General features: G+C 46.8%; 5 protein-coding genes across 5 annotated transcripts; 4 read left to right on the top strand and 1 right to left on the bottom strand.

Moving 5' to 3' along the window:
* The first annotated feature begins 453 nt into the window (after window positions 1–453).
* BO88DRAFT_262339 (uncharacterized protein) lies at window positions 454–1062 on the top strand. The gene is made up of 2 exons (XM_025702296.1): window positions 454–585; window positions 644–1062. The coding sequence occupies exons 1-2, from the start codon at window positions 495–497 to the stop codon at window positions 832–834; spliced, it is 282 nt and encodes a 93-aa protein (XP_025564153.1). The 5' UTR covers window positions 454–494; the 3' UTR covers window positions 835–1062.
* Window positions 1063–3533: 2471 nt separating this feature from the next.
* BO88DRAFT_403989 (macro domain-containing protein) lies at window positions 3534–4788 on the top strand. Its single transcript, XM_025706500.1, has 3 exons — window positions 3534–4425; window positions 4483–4556; window positions 4658–4788. Exons 1-3 carry the CDS (start codon window positions 3791–3793, stop codon window positions 4660–4662), a joined length of 714 nt encoding a protein of 237 aa, XP_025564152.1. The 5' UTR covers window positions 3534–3790; the 3' UTR covers window positions 4663–4788.
* Window positions 4789–5607: 819 nt separating this feature from the next.
* Window positions 5608–6758, top strand: BO88DRAFT_403988 (GLTP domain-containing protein). Its single transcript, XM_025706499.1, has 4 exons — window positions 5608–5857; window positions 5917–5975; window positions 6037–6155; window positions 6274–6758. The coding sequence occupies exons 1-4, from the start codon at window positions 5731–5733 to the stop codon at window positions 6566–6568; spliced, it is 600 nt and encodes a 199-aa protein (XP_025564151.1). The 5' UTR covers window positions 5608–5730; the 3' UTR covers window positions 6569–6758.
* A 203-nt stretch (window positions 6759–6961) lies between these two features.
* BO88DRAFT_480656 (putative amino acid permease) lies at window positions 6962–8842 on the bottom strand (the record flags this gene model as incomplete). The annotated part of the gene is made up of 6 exons (XM_025712157.1): window positions 6962–7746; window positions 7809–8178; window positions 8250–8260; window positions 8327–8406; window positions 8474–8658; window positions 8723–8842. 6 exons carry the CDS (start codon window positions 8840–8842, stop codon window positions 6962–6964), a joined length of 1551 nt encoding a protein of 516 aa, XP_025564150.1.
* A 688-nt stretch (window positions 8843–9530) lies between these two features.
* Window positions 9531–11044, top strand: BO88DRAFT_424587 (uncharacterized protein; the record flags this gene model as incomplete). The annotated part of the gene is made up of 7 exons (XM_025708744.1): window positions 9531–9725; window positions 9779–9883; window positions 9950–10168; window positions 10215–10357; window positions 10417–10484; window positions 10553–10583; window positions 10639–11044. The coding sequence occupies 7 exons, from the start codon at window positions 9531–9533 to the stop codon at window positions 11042–11044; spliced, it is 1167 nt and encodes a 388-aa protein (XP_025564149.1).
* Between the last annotated feature and the right edge of the window lie 5167 nt (window positions 11045–16211).

Genomic DNA, 16211 nt, shown 5'->3' with positions numbered 1-16211 from the left:
CCCAGCCTACTACTTAACCAAGTTGCCATGTTTACTCTATCCTATCATGACCCAAAGGACACCAAGCCTATGGGTAGACTAAATCTCACTTAGTTATTGGAATCGTTACGTGCCAACTCAGCGAGCAGTGCGCCCCTCATACTATTTTGAAGAAACCACAAACAATAACAAAAGAACACGAGAGGGGGAAGTCAAAAAAAAAAAAAAAAAAAAAAAAACAAAAGAAACAGACCGGGAGGGAGACCGGAATGCACGGCTGCCTAAGTCAAGCTGCTAGGATGCCTTAGGAAAAGCCTCCTGCAAGTATGCACGTAAGAAGTGCAGACTGAGCGGGTTGTGGGTGGATAATAATAATACCTAGGCCTTTTTTTATTTCCTCCATCTCAAGATTTGAAATTTCAAATGTCTCACTCTTCCTCCTGAATGGTTCTTTGCTTCCAGTTGTGGTCGTACTATAATTCCCCAGTTACGTTGAGTCCCCAATTCCCATACGGATGTTGCTTTTTCTAGTAAGAGCTTCGCAAGGATTTCCCGATTTCCTTCCTCTCCCCTCTCCCAATGATATCCACACTGGTTATCTTGAAGGTTGTATTACCTAAGTTTAGGTCCCGTCGTATCCTTTCCTCTTACATCGCAATTGTAGTAGCCCGCGGGTCCCGTCCGTTCCCTTCCCCCAACAATCGACAAATCGAACCTAGACTTTTTTTTTTTTTTTCTTTTACGCTTTGTTTTGCTTTCCCCCAATCTTCAAAACCGGGCAGTGCTACGATCTATCGATCAGCAGCATGGAGCTTTTACCAAATGAGGGTTAGAACAAGCGATCCCACGGGATGAGAGGTAACACTCATCTTGGGTTCCCGACTAGCGTGCGATGGTGGCTCGATGGACAAGACATCAGATCTCGACCAAATGGGTTTTCTGCACATAGCCCCACCGCGGATAACCCCGCTGACTGGATGGAACAAAGAACCGTAATGGAAGGCGCTTGGCCATCTTAAATTTTAGATGGGGTACCTACTCTTTAAGCATGAAGAATTCGCAAGCCAAGCATCACCGCTAGAGGGGAATTGGAAGGAGGGGGTTAATTGAGGAGAAGAAAGGAAGAAAGAAAAAAATCATAAGTAAAAAAACTTTTCTTGCCCTGTTTGTAATAATGAAAATGTTTTTTTTGTCTATCCCCTAAATTTTGGACAAATCTTCTTTCCCAAACAAGGAAATTTGAATTTGGAATTGGGTTCGCGATCTCATGGTATGTTGTGCTACGGTGCACAAGGGCGCGATGAACCTATGGGCCCCACTTTCACCGGGAACAAGACAGTTTAGGGAAAGTTTTTAAGATCGCGCTGATCGAGATCGCTGCGATGTCTCGGCAGAAGGGGCGGGGTGTAGTTACCGCATTCTTGCAGCGAAGAACAACCTATCTGATTCTTACTCATTCACTCACTGCAGCAGGCCTTTTCCCAAGAGCGGAGGGGGAATATTACAAGACCTTTTCTTTGCTTTTTTTTCGTTTTCGGTAAGTTCGTCCATCGCTCCTTACTTTTCTTAGTTCCAGTATTCCTTCAATCACTTTTTAAAGAGTTTTAGTTTTCTAACATCGCTGAACATATAGCCTACTTACCTTTCGCAGTAATGTACTCCCGATGTGGGCGGTTTTACAATTGAACATAATACCTTCTAGTATGGTCTGTCTCGTTCTGGGCCCTCATCATCTTGAGTCATAGTAAAATATACGTAACATGTTATGGTCGCATCTGTTATGAGCCTGAACAACTGCCTAAAATGATTCATTTATGTGTCTATGTAAGGCAATCATGACAGCTGTCATTGAGAAGCACTTGTCATTCAGCCCAACATATCCTTGTTTTTGCTTATCCCCCACCCTCAAGAGATCGAGGAAAAAAGAAAAAGGCAACGGGCAAGGCAACTGACTAACATATGTACTTGTCTTCCAGACAGTGTCCAATGCACAGGGGATCCCTGCTCGTCAAGTTTCGCTTATGCTCATCAAACAGAGAATAGTATAGAGCAACAAGCAGGGCCGATGCAGCTCGACCGACACCGGCGGTACATAACCCAGGCTGTGGAGTACTGTAGGGAGAGATCGGAGAGTAGTCCCGATCTGTTTCATCCAAACAATAACCACATTGAGATTTTCCCATGCAAAAATTGTTATATGCATGGAATAGGGTGGCCGGGATAAAGAACCAAGGCGCTGGGACTTATCCGGTGGCTAATTTATTTCATTTTTACCAGAATGTTGCAGTATAAACAGGTATCTAGATTCCTGGTTTTGTTTTATGTAGGTAGACAATATAATGATCGGCCAAAAAAGGTAATACTACTTGTGCTCATGCCATCATGATTTGGTTGACCTCGATCTCTGATCGATGGAACAACTATCGCGTGCCGCCAGTCGGCGGGCGGGCGGGCGCGCCCTTGCATTAGCTCGCCTCGCTCATGGCTGGTCCAATCACGGTCATGAGATTGCAAGATTGTGGCTTCTTTCTATCTGGAAGTTATTGCACATATATCATTGCATACATACCGCCTGTGTGCGCTGTATACTCTACGAGTCATATCGGTTGAGATAGGTAAGATATTGGGGTAAAGAAGCTCAAGGGTGGTGGCGGCGCAAGGGCGCTCGGACCGAGTCATAGATTAACATTTCTTATGTATGGGGTAAGTAGTGCGATATTGTCAGCTTGGTTAATTGACATCATGACAGCTCCGATCATGTCGATGTGCATTATAATCTATCATTCTGACATGTTGACATTTCATTATCATGTCATGTATTGGGGGTTGAATACACTACGTACTCCGCTTTTCCTTATCATGGTCTGCGTCCTTGCCTGGCGTTTTCTTATGTTGCACAGCAGAGCTCTCCTTGCTGCTGCTCCTTGGGCAATTATTGGCTTCGGTTAAATTATGAGGGTGGTCAACGTCAACTAACTGAGATCGTGCCATCGCTGGTTGAGACTACTATGCTATGATGTGTCTGTTGATTCAGTGTAGTAATGGGTGCACCGTGGGATTTCATGCAATTTCCCTCGGCATTAGTTGCATGCAGCGTGAATGTCAGGTATGAGTAGAAGGTTGGTGGAAGGCGCTTAGAAACAGGCTCGATTATACTTATGAGATATTAACTGTAGAGTATTATATTCCAATGCTAGAATATGGCAACCAAACAATAAGATAGTGTTTCGAACTCTTCCTTGAAGGTAGAAGTAAGCATTTCCCCATCAGTAGCTAACAACCCAACTGCTGCTGTGACTTCCTTGGTGATAATGATGGATTACTGGGCGAACGACATTAGTATACGCTTCCATCGGCGAATCCACATCAGGACGTCACTAATCGAATGCACAATGGCATATCAGTAGAGTTTCATTCATTATCACAATGGGAAACTGATATCTGGTTGACAGCTCTTGATCACATGCGAGCATTACCGCATTCAGAACACCTCCGATAAGATAAAGGGTATTTGGGTATCGCAGTGCCATCACGTGCAGTCGAGCTCCCCTCCTTTGCCAACAACTACTAGTAGTAACACATCAAGTCCCAGTCCATCACCATCATCACCGTCATCATCTTTGTTACATCACTGATTAATGCGATTTACGAGACATTCACAAATTGAAGCCCATTATACGACAAGAAAATCTGATTAAGCCCGAGCACATTCTGTGGCGAGTGTTCAGTTTACTGTCAACAAACCTGTCATCATCTGCTCCAATTACTCACACTACTGAGTTGATCTATCTAACCAGTTGTCTGCCTAAAAATGGCTCCTCCACTCGTGCCCCTCGCTGAGATTCCGACCGTTTCCCTTCTATACAAATTCAAGCGTCTGGTTCCAGTCTCCTCTCCGCTCGCGCAGCCTTCCAAGGCTTTGAACGACACCATCTCTCTGATCCGCAACGACATCACCAAATTGGATGGGGTCGACTGTATCGTGAATGCAGCAAACAAGTCTCTACTTGGAGGAGGTGGAGTAGATGGTGTCATTCACCGCGCCGCCGGACCTGGTCTGCTGGAGGAATGCCGCACCCTCGATGGCTGTGATACCGGTGATGCCAAGATAACCTCTGCCTATGACCTTCCGTGCAAACGAATCATTCATACTGTTGGGCCTATCTATGATCTTGAATTGCAAAGAGGGAGGGAGCGCCCGGAGTCTCTACTACGCAGCTGCTACCGCCGCAGTCTGGAGGTTGCTGTGGAGAACAACATGAAAAGCATTGCCTTTTCGGCAATCAGCACAGGCGTGTACGGCTATCCGAGTGAATCAGCTGCCCGTGTCGTTCTCGATGAGACACGGAAGTTCATGGAGATTCCGAGCAACATCGGGAAACTAGAACGGATCATCTTCTGCAACTTTGAGCGCAAGGATGAGATAGCCTACGAGAAGTTTACTCCGTGAGTTATGACTTGCCACGAGTATATTGGTGGTATTGGTATATCTAACAGTATTAGCTTGTTCTTCCCTCCAGAAGATCAGGGTGCCCCTAGCGCCAGCAGCGACCGCGAATCTCAACTCGAATCTGACGGTGAGTCTTCGAAATCGGCGGAGATGCTCGCAGCAAAGCTTCCCGACCCACCGACCGTTGATCCTGCCTTGAACGGAGAACCGGACACTAAGAAGCAAAAGGTTAACGCGGACCAGACCGAACGTAGCGGTCGAAGCTACATGGAGGATTTCTCTATCAGATCTGACGATGACTGGGAGGAGGTTGACAAATCGGAAGATGGCCGCACAGAGAAACTGGACGACGAACCGGTTGAGGTTGATAGGCCTCCCTCTGCGACTGATGTGCAGAGCGTTCAGTCCAGTGGGATCATTGAGATGGACGGCTCCAACGCTTCAGACAGTGTGCTGGCAAAGGATTGGTAGTCGCCTTGCTCCAGCCAATCATGAGATAGTTAATGCATTGAGTGATGCAACGTATGCTTTGAGCTTGGCGTTGAAGGGATTGATTAATGGGTAGCGCTTATCGACATGCAGCGCGGTTTTAATGAGATATCATCCTGGTATGTGGCATGTCTCTACGACTGGGCTTTCACTTCTCGGCAGCATTGTTTTGTCTTCTAAGTAGTATTTCCCCCTTAATGGTGACATGTTTTATGTGCAATTTGACGATCCATTCAAGGAACGTGAAGTAGACTGTTTCAAAGGGGGCCAAATTCCAGGGTAGTACATTGATTATAGCAAGGAATCTTAGCCTCTGACCTCGCGTTATCCGTAGCAGCCGTCACATAGGATACGATCTCAGAGCTACGCCTGAACACTAATCGAGATGAAATGTGGCATACAGATTAATACTCATGATATCGCTGACATGCTTGCCTAGTATGAAGCTTCTAGAGAGTAAACAAGTCAGAGGTATACAGAGCCGGCCAACAGACACGATGACGTCGCTGCCCATCCCGTGACCGCGCAGAGGGAGTTTGTACTGTTTGTGCCGTGTCTTACCTAAGGATAGATTGATCAGGGGCAATGGACCCGCTGATTGGCCTCACCGCTTGCGTGTCCCGCTTCCGGCGGTGTGAGAGAGTGGGAGAGAGTGACAGGCCGCCTGTCGTTGTTGTTAAACTGCCGCCTTCCCCTCCACGTTGCCTTTTCCTTCCCCTGGACCCCCTGATTGTATCTATTTAAATCGCTCACTTTCTCTTCGCATTTTTGCTCTCTACCTTTGTTAGACTTTATCATCTTCATTAGACATCATGCCTGCTACCTGGTTCGACGAACAGAAGAGGTCCTTCGCGGACGTTAAGATCGATGCTGCTAACGACAACGGCATCTCGACCACTGAGTTCCTTGAAGCTGCTGAGTCCCTCACCACTCTTTTCGGTATGCCATTGGCCATGTTTGCTGTTAATAAGGAAGCAATACTGATGCCGTTCACCTAGATGTTCTCGGCTCCAAGGCTTTCACTCCTGTGAAGAATGATTTGACCAACAACATCAAGGTTCGAACATACATTAGTACCCCGCAATCAGATGCTATCGGAAGCTGACTCTCTATCGTAGAAAGTCAGGGAGAGGCAGCTGGCTGCCCCCGCTGAGTCTGAGACTCTCCAGGCTCTTGTTGTCAACGAGCTGAAGACCAAGAAGCACGTCGCCTCTGAAGGTCTGCTCTGGCTTGTCAGGTATGTCTACGTACCTACCCACCCTCCCCCACCCCACTGTGGGTTAACGGCTGTTGAGTCGTTGTATACGTGCTATTTGAGTTACACATGCTAATATACAATTTGTTTTGTGCTACAGAGGTCTTGACTTCACCGCCCAGGCCCTCCGCCACAACCTGAACAACGGCAGCACCGAGCTGTCCGACTCCTTCCGTGAAGCCTACGGCAACACCCTCAAGCCCCACCACTCCTTCGTTATCAAGCCCATCTTCTCTGCTGCTATGTCGGCTACTCCCTACCGCAAGGACTTCTACGCCAAGCTTGGTGAGGACCAGGTCAAGGTCAACGAGTCCCTGAACGCCGAGGTGGTGGCTCTTGAGAAGAACGTCGCCATCCTGAAGGAGTTCCAGGGCCGTAAGGAGGCGAAGTGGTAGATATAGGGAACATTTGTTCATACTGTGAGGAATATCTGGCATATTTACTGGGCGCTTTTTAAAGATGTATATATTTTCTAAAGAGTCTGAGACTCCTTGCATGATAACTAGATTTTTGAATCGCGCGGAATTGATTGCTGAGGCCAGATCGTCCCATCTACTCTGTGATGGACGCTGGAACAAATAATCGTCTATTTTGTGTCATCTTTGGACATGTCATCATCATGGCTATCCTATCAGCATGCAAGCATACAACCCACTTTTGAAAGAGAACTGAAACCGAAACCTAGTAGTAGTGGTATCATCATCTGTCACAGACGTCTCAACCCATCCCCGCCCACACTATATATCCCACTAGTATGCTCCCATCCCTTAATCAACAGCCCGTTAGCGCTACTTTGGCGCCGTCATAACTGTGGGCCCATTCCACTTCTTATGTCCTCGAACAAACCAGTCAATCACGGCAAATAATAAAGCGACCCCAAACACCGGAGCACCATAATTCATGCCACTTGCCGTGACGGGCTGAGTTTCAGGCCACGGAAGGAAAATCGTAATATAAGTACCGTACAGCATGGCGAAAGTATTTATCGGAATACCAAACCTCCCCAAGTTAAACGGGCCATAGCGGATCTCATCCGGGAAGCGAACGCGCTTGATCAGCATGAACAAAATCGGGACCAAATAGGAGATATAAAGGGCGAGAGTATCCAGCGACAAGACAGCATTGAACGCAGCCGAAGAACCAATGTTGATCAAGGCAATCAGAACGGTGATTGTCGTTACTAGGAAAAGAGATCGCAGGGGGATCTTGTATCGAGGTGATACGTGTGCGAAGAACGATGAGAAGGGAAATCCCTCGTCGCGCGCAAACGCCCATGTGAGTCGACTGACTGATGCTAGGACGTTGAAGGAGGAGTAGCAGCCGGAGAGGAGGATCGGGAGCATCATTGCGCTAGAGGCTGCTTTTGACCCCGTCTGCGCATAGAATATTTCGATGATGGGGTATCCGGTCGGGGAGTCGAGGGCTTTTTGGAAGTCGCCCATGGTGTATAGTAGGGCTATGGCGAAGCCGAAGGCAAGGACGGCGTTCACGCATAACCCCCAGACCATGGAGCGGGGGACGGCTCTGGGTGCGTCGTTGACTTCTTCGGACATGTGGATGACGCCGTCGAAGCCTGTTTGGAGATTTTCGAAGGTTAGCATTTTGAGAAATTGTGGATGGGCATGGAAGACTGACTACTTAGGGTGAACGCCGCTGTTAGCAATCCAATTGAATAGATGACTCCCTTGTTGTGCCATCCACTCTGATCGGTGACGAATTCTGTCCACACAAACTCGTTCGTGTGTCGTTGCCCTAAGACAATCATGACGACCATGATGGCCGGGTATGATAGGATATGGATGACACCCGATAGCACTTCGACTGGTGCTAGGAGGCGGCGCGCAAAGATGTTGACCAACAAGGGCAAGAAGAGGACTGCAAATACTAAGAGAGTCCCATGCCATCCTTCTGGTTCGTAGGAAGGGTAGTTCTGCACAAGTAGTCCCTGGATCTCAGTGCCGACTAGGTATGGCCCAACGGCGACATTGGCCCACCATGCTATGACCTATTCACGAATTGGTGTCCGGTTAGAAAGTGTTCACTGTCAACTGCGGCATCGGCTTACTGGAGGCTTACCGTGACCCAGCCTGCCATGGTGTATCACGTATTAGCCATTCAATCAAAGCTCCTTTTCAGAAAGGGAAGTAATTCACCTTGGATAAAGCTTAAGAAGCGAGGTGCAAATGGTGCGAGCTCATACGTCCAGTGATACTGAGCACCGGCAACGGGATTACTGTGTACAGCGGTTAGAGGAGCACATTGTGACACATGATGTTCTCATCGCAGGAATCCATGCGTACATTGATGCCATCTCTGCCATAGACAAAGTCAAGCACAGGGAGCCAGCGAAGGATAGGAGCATGCCATAGACAATTGCGACTGGACCACCATTCAATAGTCCTGCTTGAAGACTGGATCCTAAAGATTCCCAGGATGCTTGTAGGGTTGCGGCAAATGCTAGCATAGGTAGAAAGCCTAGGTATCTCTGGAATATAATTCGGCTCAGTGAGGGAACTAGGTTAATATCGATATATAAATTGTCTGCTCACCTCAAGTCGTGGTTTCCCTCGATACTGATAGGAAGATGGAGGTGGGGGATCTTCTATGCTCATAGCATGAGGCCCTTTTGCGGGACTAGACAGCCCTATTGGATTATTGTCGCATTCCATGATTCGCGATTGTCGAAGTAAAAGTGCAGGATAGGGCAGTATGCCCGTTTCAGAACGTCAAGCCAGTAGAAAAAGCAAAACAACTGAAGGTCAAGGATAAAAAAGAAAACACAGAACACACAAATCGAGCGGGATAGCTTTGCATTTAGGACAATTAGTGAGCAAAGCTAATTGCTCTATGCGATGTAACTAAAGCATGGCCGATATATTAATCCCTGATCGTAGCCGGCCGGCAGCTTTAGCTACTGTAGGTGGTAGCCACCGTCCCGAATTAGTGCCAGACTGGTATGTGAACTAAACAGGGATTCTATCCTTTTGTCTCTCATAACTACGCTACCGACACTGATTGCGCGTTCACATAGACCTAGATATCTTTTTAATGTATTTCTGGTCTGAGTACTACGCATGGTGCGAATTGATCTAGACCGGCTACTCCAGATGCCCTTGTCGATACTAAAACAAATAGTAATTTACATACTTATTAGGTTTGTGAGCCCAACAAAAACCCTGCAGTCATGGCAAACTCTTACTAGGAAGAAATGAATCATATCCATGTCAGCCTCAGCGCTAATGTAACATGGGGCACTTATATATGGGGGTAGCATGAGTTCCTGTTGGTTCCCATATTGCCTGCTACTCCTTGAATCATTGATGTTGAAAGTGCTCTTTGTAGCATTTTATCACGGCCATGCCGTCGCCATCATCATCAGAGCTTCTACCACCCTTGGAAATAATAACACCTTATAACAGAGGCCCAGCAATCACACTCGTGGCTTTTGTCTTTTTCTTCGTGACTTTGGTTATCGTCGCCGTCAAATTTGGAAGTGCCTTATACACAAAGACAGTGCTCTTAAGCACAGATGCGCCTCTGTGGATTGCCTTAGTAGAAAACCCGTTTTGCCCTCCGAGAGCACGACTAATAGTTTCTATGGCCAGATCATTGCCTTCATACAGACTCTACTTACTCAATTTGCAGTCGACCATGGGCTTGGGAAACATGCATCTTCTCTTTCCACTGCTGACTTCTCCAAGTACAACAAGGTTAGCTATATTTCCTCCAGTTACTGGTATGGATCAAGAAACTTACTTGTTTGCTCCTTCTATTAGCTCACCTATGCCGCTCAATTATTTCTTATTCCTGTCCTTTCACTTTCGAAACTGTCCACCTGTCGATTGATTCACAGGCTCACACCAGGTCAGCGCATTAGAAGAGCCAACATGATTAACATCATAGTTGTCGGCCTATGGACTGTGTTTGCACTTTTTGCCACGGCTCTTCAATGCCGACCGCACTGGGAGTATCTACCTAGCCAGTGTGCCGGGCAGGTAAGATCTGTGGTCGTATAAAGTATTCCTATCTAATCATGAACAGGGCGCTGTTAACTATCCAATCATTATCATCAATATCCTCACGGACTTGGCACTGGTGGTGATTCCACTGATTATGATTCGGAGCGTGCAAATGACATTGCAAAAGCGTCTTCAGATCATCGCTTCATTTGCCACAAGACTTGTGTAAGAAATCTGTTTCTATCCGAACATCCATGGCTAAATGCACACTAACAATCCTGGAGCGTGGTGGTAGTCAGTATCACTGAATTGGTGTATCTTCCGACATATCTACATTCATCCGATCCAACATGTAAGAGTTCCCGGGCGCTCAACGCAAAGAATGCAAAGGCAGCCGAGAAATTAACGATCCTCTCACAGGGACGATTGTTAATGTAGACATCTGCAACGAGTGAGAGGATATTATAGCACCCTATTCGGTCGCAGCTAATGTTAGAACATCGCAGACTTATAATGTACCTCAGCATCATAGCAGCTTGCATGCCTTCGGTCTATCGCATCCTCAGCAATCTCAAAACCGGGTTGAATGGCGTCCATATGTCCGAGATCGAACTCAGCACTACTCAAGGAGCCACAGGTTCCAGGACCAAATCTGGGAACCAAGGCGGTTACAGCTCTCGGGCGAGAAGACATTCTGCTTTATTTCCAGGCTTTCGAGCTACGGAGCTGTTCTCTAGATTCGATACGACGCAAAATGGACTGTGTACCATACAGGATGATACGATTCGCAGAAACAGGGATGATGCGGAGAGCACGGAAAGCACTAGAGGGCTAACAGAGGATCAGCCACCGGTTGATGGGGTCAGGAAAACAGTGGACATATATGTAGAAGTCAATGATAATCGATCTTGATGCTTTTCAAAGCAGTAATAGATGTGTATATTGTCAAGCGAAGCGAAACATTAGCAAATGACGATGAGTGACTGAACATTGCTTTGATGCCTATGTGCAGCACGAGCATACAATGAGCAAATTTCTTCCTCTTGCTTCGCTTGCAACCCGCTTAGAAGCAGGGATATATTTTCTTCCTGGGGAGTACAATTACGTGGACTCAGCTCAAGCCAAAGTATCTGCGGGTCGGAGCTAGCGAGGATCCCCTGCTTAGCTCTACATAGGTGAGATTCTAAACTCCACTTTCCCCTCCCCATTACGATGAAGCCATTCGAAAAAATGAACTGAGGATAGAACCAAAATCATTACAAAAAAGCATTGGCTAAGGAGCTGATCTCTAAGTAGTAAAACTACAAGGCTTACACTATTACATTGAGAACCAAGTTTCAGGGAAATCTAGGAGCATGGATCCCTGCTAAGTCTCCACTACAAAGCATCACTGGATCATCCACTAGTGGCTGGTTACACCCGTGAGCGAATTAGTACTTGATATTATACTCTGTACTCCATACTTTGACTTTCCTCCAGAGTATCATTCTCTCAGGCCTAAGGTAACACCTCTCAAGATACATTGTATGTACGTAATGAAAAACTGCCGTTCATTTACGCTCAACGATGTGTGGTGTCGACTGTTGAGTCACTAAGTATAAAGCCTACTGCTAGTTACTTGATTAGCTTAAAATAAGATCGTCTTCTAGTTTGCCAGTTCGGTCGTTCAGGTGTAAATAATAGCAGCCTTATAGTACGCCAGCTAAGCTTTATCAATGAGGCGACGCCTGTTTGCGGCTTATGATGATCAGCAAAGCTTTAATGTCGCCTTAGAGGCCGTACTGACGTACAAGCTTCACTAGAGGAGTGGTCTAAGAGTTATATATGCTGCCCCCAGAGTCTAAAAAGGCTCTCTTTTTCATGGGACTGAAAACAATACAACGTCACCTCTCCTGAAGAACTGGAATTCTCCAAGCCATTTATGCTAGCTTCTTGCTTTCATCGAAGGGGACTCACTCGTAAGGACGGATTTCCGAAGGATCTCGCAGTTTCGCCCAATACATCCCTTGAGCCTTTCTGCCAGAGTATAGCAACCCAACTAAGAGCTGATCAAGTTGGGCACTGCTCTTCCTCGTAAGCATTCTCAAAATGTCATTTTTTTTTTCCACATGGTTACTGGAAATTAGTAAACATCAACCTTTGAAGAGAATCTTTCTTCGAGGGTATTCCACGACTCCTGCTTCACTGCAGGACAGTCAATCATGGATACTTGAGGGCTCTGTTTAACCCACGAGGATCAGAACTCCTAACTTTCGCAAACAATCCGCAAACCAGGATGCAATAGTTTAGTAACAGTGCCTCAAATATGATACCTTCTGAACACGTTGCCGTTGGCACGAATCTTTGAAATAAAGATTCTGCTTCCCCTATTCGGTGGCCAACATCATTGATTGAACACATCACATGGTAGGGGATATTGATGCAACCAGCGTTAATTTGTTTCTTAGCTGGAAAATTGCATGAAAACCTATGCCAAGACTCAAAGGAATAGGGACTATGTGTATGTAAAACAGGCCTAAGATCCATGGCTTTTGACCATATGGTTGAAAGCCACCGATGATTCGTCAATTCATAGTAATCTGCCCAAGCGAGTCTGCAGATGACTTTATTGAGAGCTACCCCTGTCTCGCAGTCATTAGGTACCAGTCAACAGTATAAGACAGGCCTCGAGGGTGCTATTTCTCCAATGCTTTAGTACGTGTGAACGATATGGCTGGAGGGTTTCAGGAGCCACGATTTAGACGTAGCGGTTGCTTGTGGAGGCATGGTAGCACAAGAACTCAAGACTGCCGATATCACTACTAGTATAAGACGAACAAGCTGTCAAGGGAAAAATCGCATGCCATGATGTGCAATTGCACAGTATAGGGCGCGTGATAATGTGGCCCGCTTATATTGATTTTAAGACGTGAGAGCGGTGGAATAGTGATTAGTGCCAGGCTCATATCAGGCTTCTTTGCCACTTGTTGCCATGATGGAACTGGACTACTGTTTATAATTTTTGTCTATTGGATGCGGTCCTGTTCGGGCGAGCTCAGGAAACCTGTTTCTTTTCATTAGTCTAATGATAGATGAACCTTGGCATCTTTTATTCTCCGATAGAACTGAGTTCATCTTTGAAGAGATATTGACATATCCCTGATATGTCCAGCTCTATGGTGTCTACAAAATAGTTGTTCACCGAGGGGTTATCCTCGCAGTCGCACTGAATGACATTTAATCCCTATCGAAGAGCCAATTCAATAACCATTGATAAGAGATAGGCCCCACTCGCTTGGTTTTATAAATAGACTGACACCAAAGCCATATTTGACGGCTAACGGGTCGGTGGGATGCTACCCCTCAATGAGATGAAACAACATGCTGACAGCCAGCGTTTCAGACATTGGATGTCAGCCAGAGATATCGTCTGCAAGTGATAGAGGATGAGCCGGTGCCAACGGTTAAACATCGGGGCCGCACGTAACGGGATAGATTCGGCACCAGTGGAAAGAACACGATGATCGAGATGTCTTGGAGCAAGGAACCTTTCGGGTATCCACGAGGTCGGAAATGCCGGCAGCATGTATGTTAGCTTAAATAGATTGTTGGTAATTAACAAGATCGACCAAAAATAACCTCAAAAGCTGGATAATTATTCCGATCGACATGAGGAGTGGTATTATTTCTCGCATGTCAGGCCAGCTCAACCAATGGTTAATTGCGATTGTTCTTGCTGCCACCGTGCCTCTGAACCATGGACGGACCGAACCATGTTCCTGGAAGGATAAATCCATAGCCTTAGCTCCATAATCAAGTGCTAAGGTAGGATGACAGCATGCACTGAAAAGGGTATCACCACCGACACTTTGGCATGATCTACGCGAAGTAATCCCGAAATAGATATAGTACCCATGATGGTAGGGGCCGATTTTGTTTAGCCAAACTGGGCACTGGAAATCGGCGGGTTCAGCTGGTCAGGTCGGCACCATAGAAAGTAGATGGCGAACTACAGTGCGATCGGAGCTCTAGCTGGGTTTGGCAAGGCGTCTAAAATCTGAAGCCTTAGGTGGGCGGTTAGTCTTTGGGGCTAGACATGTTAGCGTGAACTCCTGAGCTAAGGCCCTAAGCGAAATGAGAGATGATGCTAAATCCGTTGAGTCTCCCACATGAAAGACCATGTCAGCTAGAGACTTGATGGGCGAGGTGTACGTTGATTTTGGCCAATGATAGGAAATCAATTATCTGTCGTAAAAGAATAGGCCTGGAAGTAGCTATATATATTTGCTGCTATTGCAGAAATGTGGCAGTTTTCCATCCTTTTCACTACTATTGGATCGGCAACATCTGATGCCTGGATAGGTGTGGGGATACTGGGGCTGTTTGCCGAACGATGAAAGGGCAAAGAGGGGGAATCTCGGCACGCACGGGTCCTTCCTTCGACACTTCGACTTCCGTGCCGTGTCCAGCGGGAGCATCCATTCTGGCTACAGTCTTTACGCTCTAGGAATGCTTGTTCAAAACGTGCCCGGTTGTGACTGATTAATTCTTTCTTGGTGCTATGGACACCCTAGGCATGGAGGAATAAGAAGAAGGAAGAGGAGAAGGGGAAAAGCAACATGCTTTGTGCTACTTTGTAGCTATTGCAACCAACAATTGCTTTTTCCCGTAGACTAAATCTTCGGGAAGGACGGATCTAGAAGTTCTAGAGCCCAGAACAAACACATTCTGCTCCCAGGAAGGCAAGTTGGAAAACAAGTGGACTGCGCTGATCACCATGAGAACAATGAGATCCCGGTCAATCATTACTCAATCGAAGATAGGACAAAGCCCTGGCTCTTCGAATCGTCGAATTCGCCCCTATCTTGATTCTATCTTGATTGACATCTTGCTCATCGGGAGTGGATTGGAGATCCTTTTGCCGTTAATGTTAAGTGCAGTAGCCATGAGGGATACTTTTCCATCGTTTCGGGTTTGGTGGATTGTGGGCGACATTATGTGCCTGCTGTGGTGATCAACGCCCGACTCTCACGCTATGATTAATAGTCTAGGCATGATGACAGGGAAGTCCCTGCGAGACCAATAACCTGGATGCATGGCAGGGATTCCTCACACGGCGGGGATTTTGAGGCAATCTCATTTTTCTGCAGAGTCCACCAGGGTCTTGCCTTTCCTTCGTCCTCGCAGGCTCAGAGAGGCCCAATTGGCAAGGTCCCAACAGAGAAAAAGAGAGTTGTTGTTCACCGTCTATTGTTTCTGCGCAAAACACACTACGGTTGCCAAATATTATAATGTAATCTTTTCTTGGTATTCATCGCGCCCAGGCCCCTTGGGGCAAACGTTGCTGCGGCAGTGTGGAGCCCGGGTGGGCTAAATCCCAAAGGCCCAAAGATGTCACGCAGCCCACCTGCTCTCTTGTGCAGTGGGCACGGCATGCAGCCGGTTATTCCTCTCTACATGAAATCATTTTTCAATTTTTCAAACGGAGAGCAAGTGACTGTCACCGAAAACCCACCCAAGCACCCACTCTGTCCCTATGAACTCCGCTATGACCCAGGTACATTTGCCGTTACTGGCAAAGGCATACGAAATGGCTGCTTCGAGCTGCCCAAGGATCGATCCAATGGATCTTGTTTCCTATCCTATAGGATCCAATGTCAAGGCTCCATACGATGAAAGTATCCAGATAGACTGATGTGAAATCATGACGAGCAAATGTGCCAGACAATCAGCCTGTTCAGTATTCAGCGTCCGCCACTATAGACCTCGGTACCAGATCACAGGCGGCTACTGACCCGACAGCCGATGTCTCTGTCCCTCCTACTAGTTCTTACATGAAAGTCTAACCCACGTACTCCGTAGCACCAGAACAAATGCCGTACATTTGGAGTGATCCTCAATGGCAAGCAGATAATCCAGCCCTCTCCTCCACATGGTAGCATTAAGACTTAGACCCGGGCTCCATCGGCATTTCGGACACTATCAGCTTTCTCGTCGTCATTGGGCGGTTGTGCTGAGCAGACGGTACTTTGTTAAGAATCTTATGCGTGGACCAGTCTTTTAGCGTCGAACCTTTTCCCCCTTCCAGGCTACCCCTAAA

The sequence above is a fragment of the Aspergillus vadensis genome (assembly GCF_003184925.1).
Source record: "Aspergillus vadensis CBS 113365 unplaced genomic scaffold BO88scaffold_8, whole genome shotgun sequence".
Taxonomy (NCBI): Eukaryota; Fungi; Ascomycota; class Eurotiomycetes; order Eurotiales; family Aspergillaceae; genus Aspergillus; species Aspergillus vadensis.
Note: the sequence above shows the minus strand (reverse complement) of the source record. Positions and strands in the feature narration are given on the sequence as shown.